Genomic DNA, 5,000 nt, shown 5'->3' on the forward strand with positions numbered 1-5,000 from the left:
GACCACTGATTCGTTTTCCACGTTTAATAAAACCAACTGCCTATGAAGGAGACAACTTTGCGCCTCGAGAATTTTCACTTGCAGTTATCCGGAGGCCAGGCTTTCCAATAATACGAACACCCCTTCCGAACGTGAGAGAGGTTAGTTTTACGGTATTTGAATCTGGCGAGGGTGACCTCAATAATATTGCGCCGGAATTCACCCATCTCACGATGACCTGGGGACAATTCTTGGACCATGACGTCACCTTGACAGAACTTGCGGAATTGCCCGAGGGCGTAAGCTGTGGAACGAACACTGCTCCATGTCCTGTCGCTAGTGGCAACCAAATCGACTGCCTCGGAATTAATATCGATTCGTCCCAGTTTGCGCTTGAAGGACTCCCAACTGCTCAGTGTATTCCATTGAGAAGATCAGCAAGGACCTCAGACGGCCAGCAGGTCAGTTTCGCGTTTAATGGCTCATTACTCTGCCGCCCAACATATTCTCAAGACCTATTTTTTCTTTCCTAATATAAGGGGAGTCACGCATTTTTAGATGAAAGACCGGAACCCACAATCAAAAGTTATGAGGTTCTCTTATCTACTACCGTACTGTCTTTGTTCAATGCAAAAAGAACAAAGACGAGTTATTTGCCGAAATGAAGGAAAGCTTCAACGTTTTAAACAATTAATTAAGATTTTAAGATGATAGTAAATGCAGTTCCTTAGATGGTGTGTGACTTTATGAGAAAAAAAAATGGAGGAATAAGTCTATCCCGGCTAACTTGTGGTCTGTATGCTATTTTGTTTGGTAGCTAAACATTATAACCCATTTTATCGATGGTTCTCAAGTGTATGGTTCAGACAGAAAGACAGCGGATGAACTTCGAGACCGAAATGCAAACCTCGGGCTTCTTCTTGTACTCCCGTTTATCAGAACAGGCTCCAGGGCACAACCTATCCTTCCACCCCAGGATGAAGAAGCTTTCTGTAGATCAGAGGATCCAGAAACAGAACCTTGTTTGAGGGGTGGTGATGAACGCGTGAATGAAAACCAAGGTCAGTGAGGAAAGCTTAGATTAACAACAAACTCAACCACAACAGTGACGTGCTCTGTTCTTTTCTTGCAACTTGCTTATACGAAGACCTTTGGCAGCTCCCAAAAAGCGTATTCTGGGCAGGTATATGGTGGGTTACTCCGGAATACTGAGACATCAGTAAAAGAATAAAAAAAGCAAGGAAATCGATAAAAAAAATTACAAACATATCTGTAAGTGTTTACTTCTTAATTATGAAATCTTAGCGGAGCGCGAGTCCCCATCGAGTCCTTCCGTCTTCGGGACTTAGGGCCGAGTTTCTAAAATTGTTTGTGCACAAAGTCACGTAGCATTTCACTTCTGTTGGCATTTTCCAAGATGGCCTCCCAAACAATCCTAGAAACACTTGCGCAGCGACTCCTTTCCAAAGTGAGCTTTTGGCCCCTGTCAGCGATCCGGCGTCTTTTTAAAACTGCTAAATATAGTTTTCGCCAATCTTGACAAGGGTACATTGATGACTTAATGCATTTAATATTTGATTGACAGCTTTAACGGCGATGCACACCATATGGGTTCGTGAACATAACCGTATAGCCCTCGCTTTGCACGTCTTGAATCCCAAGTGGGATGACGAAAGGCTCTTCCAGGAGGCGCGTAAAATAGTGATCGCGGAGATTCAACACATCACCTACAACGAGTGGCTCGAAGTTCTCTTCAGTAAAGAGACGGTAAGTCTTTGCATAAATGATTAAACAATTTTGGCTGATAACACACCAATGAGGCGCCCAACGCTTAATTAACATCAACTGAGATTTTGCTGGAGTACTTAACACCAGCTTATCTGAGGATTCAAGCATTTTGTTGTGTTACACTCAAGAACCTTTTCCTTACGTGCAGCCCGGGGAGGGGGGGATACTTCCTATTGAGGGGCTAATGGGGATGTGCCGCTGGATGGGGTTGTATTTTCGCGACTGGATTGACTCTAATGGGGTTGCATTTTCAACAGAGTTCCCGACAAAGGTACTAGAATGGGGTCACAAATTGTCGGGATTTTGGGGTTTCCGAAAATTCTGGCTAGTGCGGGGATTTAAATATAGAAAGATTCGCGGTAAAAAAGAGTTTTTGAAGAAAGAACTGTAGGGCTGTTGATGTAATATTTACTGGTCGCATTATATTCCGTTTTGAAATTACGATTAAAAGGCTTTATGTGAGGTTTATGCATAAACATAAAATGACTAAGTTGGGGTAGCTAATATTACATTTACTTAAAAGTGACTAAGATGGGGTCTATAATTGGCCGTAAAATAGACTATAAACGGATAGGGGTTCTGAGAGGCCAGCGCCACATACCGAGCGAAAATTCACCCAAGTACCCCCCTTGGACGTGCAGACTCGTTGAACATCTTGAACTAGTTCAAGTTCAAGTTCAAGTTTCAAGTTTATTCAAGCTTATTTACTACAAGTTTATGACAAGTATATTACAAAGTTTGGAATATGAAACATATGATGTACCACTACTCGCAGTTAGCTACAGCTATTCGAGGCGAGCAGTGGTTTGACGCATAAAATTAAATATTATTTGACAATGCACAAAAATAACTTACTGAACTAAATATGAAGTACGAATCAGGTAATGAAACCAAAAAAGAAAAGAAAGGGAAAATAAAAATAAAAAATAAAAATAATAATAATAATTGAATATTGACCAGTACAGAATTTGAGAAAAAAAGAAAACAAAATTCATAGGAAAATTAAACAAATTAAATGAGAAGCTGGAAGGGTAATACAAATATAATAAGTTCGGTTTTCAAGGCATATTCAAATCCGATATATCAATATATTCATTTGCCTCCGAGAGTTTCTGAAGGAGCATATTGTGAATGTTGCGTTTAAATTTCGTTTTAGGCATTTGATGAAATTCACTAGATAGGCTATTCCAGATTCTAACACCGTTCCTTGAAAAAGACATATTTTGCTTGTTTATTCTAGAATATTTGAGAAAGAAGTTACCTCTTGTTGATGATCTTGTGATATATGAATGAATATTATGTTGGTAATGAAATAAATTATTTATTTGGGGTGGCGATATATTATTTGAGACGTCATGCATTAAAATGGCAACAGACTTGAAGTAAAGAAGATCTAGAGGTAATAGACTAGAAGAGATGAAGAGGGGTATTGCGTGAGTTTTATAATCACAAAAAAACATAAGGCGAAGAGCACGTTTCTGAAGACGTAAGATTATGTTTCTGTAAGTGGTGAAGCGGAAAAAAGCGGTTTCCGCGGAATAGAAACTCTGGGTTCAAATCCAATCCACGGATATGTGTTTTTACTTCCTTATTTTCTCTGCTGCCACAGGTCCTGGAACACAGTATCCTAAACTCATGATAATAGTGAATTCAAAGTAAATTAAGAATTCACGATAATCGTGATTTCGGAGGAGAGATCGTGTTGATCAAAAACTGGTACCTGGTCAGCGGTCAATTAAAAAAATTAACCGTCTTCGTCTTGAAAAAGACCATTTTACAATGCTGTGCTCAGTTACCAGGCCTTTGAATGAAAGCGAGGCTGGAGTTGACCATACTTTGATACAAACCTCATTGCTTTTTACTGGGTTGCCTATGGCAAACCCAGTCGAGGTCTGCGTTTAGTTTGTTTGTTTAATTTTATTTATTTATTTTTGTTTTTTTGTTTTTTTTTTTTCCGTGTCGGTAAAAGTCTTGCCTTTCACTCTCCTGGTAAGTGGGTAGTGGAACTGCGTAGATTTCTCTGGTGGACACAGTAGAATCATTAACTTAGCCTGCAATGGCGTTGAAAGTGTATCAATAGTTATTTGCTTTTTCATCAATATTTGTTTTGCATAAAGCAAGCTAACAAAATCTGTACCTTGCTGAGTTCGCATTTGTTAGCGTTAATAGTATTTTCGGTCAGATGCTTCTGTTTTTTTATGAGGGATTTATTGTCTTGGTCTCCCATCTTAACACTAACCCGGCTGAACGGGGATTAACTTCAGTGAAGTTTAGTATTACAAAGCTGTCAGATGCTCAGAGGGCACACTTGTGGTGAAAAGAAGTTGTGAAGGAACTTGAAAATTATCAACATGTCAGCCCAGAAGCCAATGTTTCTCGCTTCTCTTTTATTTGTTATTCTTCAGAGACTGGAATGCTGTATTTCAATACCACACAATTCAGTGCCTTCTGATTTTCTGTAGCACGTACCACAGGCAACCCAGTGTATGCTTCACGGAAGCATCTCGTTTTAGGTAAATCATGTTGTAATCCTACCGAGCTTCTCTTTACATAAGAAAACCAGGGAGGTTTGTATCAAAACAAGATCAATTCCAGCCTCGCTTTTATTCAAAGGCCTGGTAACTGAGCACAGGACTGTAAAATAGTCTATTACTACAAAAAAAATTCTCCCCAAGGTTGAGCATTCAAGGCAATTACTTTCGAAATGTGAAGAAAACGACCACTGATTATTATTTTCATCGTAGTAGCACTTTTAAATGCCAACTGAAGTATATTCTTTTTTCAGAGGATCAATGCAAACGTCGCACTGGAAGGAAATGGAACTTTCTTTACAGGCTACAATCCTCATGTATCACCAGAGATGACGAATGTATTCTCCACAGCTGCCTTGAGAATGGGTCATACGTTAATTCGAGACACGTTCCAGCTCGACGTTAGAGGATTAAACAACAGGCAGGATCCAGTGATACAAGTTAAAGATTTTTTCAATCCATCACCATTATTCGAAAAAGTCGAAGGATTTAACCCTTACGGCGCAATTTTCAATGGACTGTCTCGTGCTCTTGGACATGCAGTTGACCCGTAAGATATATGAACTGTTTTTGTTGTTGTTGTTGTTGTTGTTGTTGGGGGTGGGGGTGGGGGAGGAGGTGGGAGGGAGGGACAATCACATGAACTGACCTTGCCTAATAAACCATTGTTCACAGAACGTTAACCCTTCACTGTACCTCAAG

The 5,000-nt window shown here is 39.8% G+C and overlaps 1 protein-coding gene across 1 annotated transcript in view; it reads left to right on the top strand.

The window, feature by feature from the left end:
* Positions 1 to 5,000, top strand: part of LOC138045207 (peroxidasin-like) — a 21,093-nt gene that overhangs the window by 9,959 nt on the left and 6,134 nt on the right. The window contains exons 3-6 of the mRNA XM_068891620.1: positions 1 to 440; positions 797 to 1,040; positions 1,565 to 1,746; positions 4,553 to 4,848. The exon at positions 1 to 440 is cut by the window's left edge and continues 212 nt beyond it. Coding sequence (XP_068747721.1) covers positions 1 to 440; positions 797 to 1,040; positions 1,565 to 1,746; positions 4,553 to 4,848 — 1,162 coding nt within the window. The remainder of the gene's footprint in view (positions 441 to 796; positions 1,041 to 1,564; positions 1,747 to 4,552; positions 4,849 to 5,000) is intronic.

The sequence above is a fragment of the Montipora capricornis genome, chromosome 4 (assembly GCF_036669925.1).
Source record: "Montipora capricornis isolate CH-2021 chromosome 4, ASM3666992v2, whole genome shotgun sequence".
Taxonomy (NCBI): domain Eukaryota; kingdom Metazoa; phylum Cnidaria; class Anthozoa; order Scleractinia; family Acroporidae; genus Montipora; species Montipora capricornis.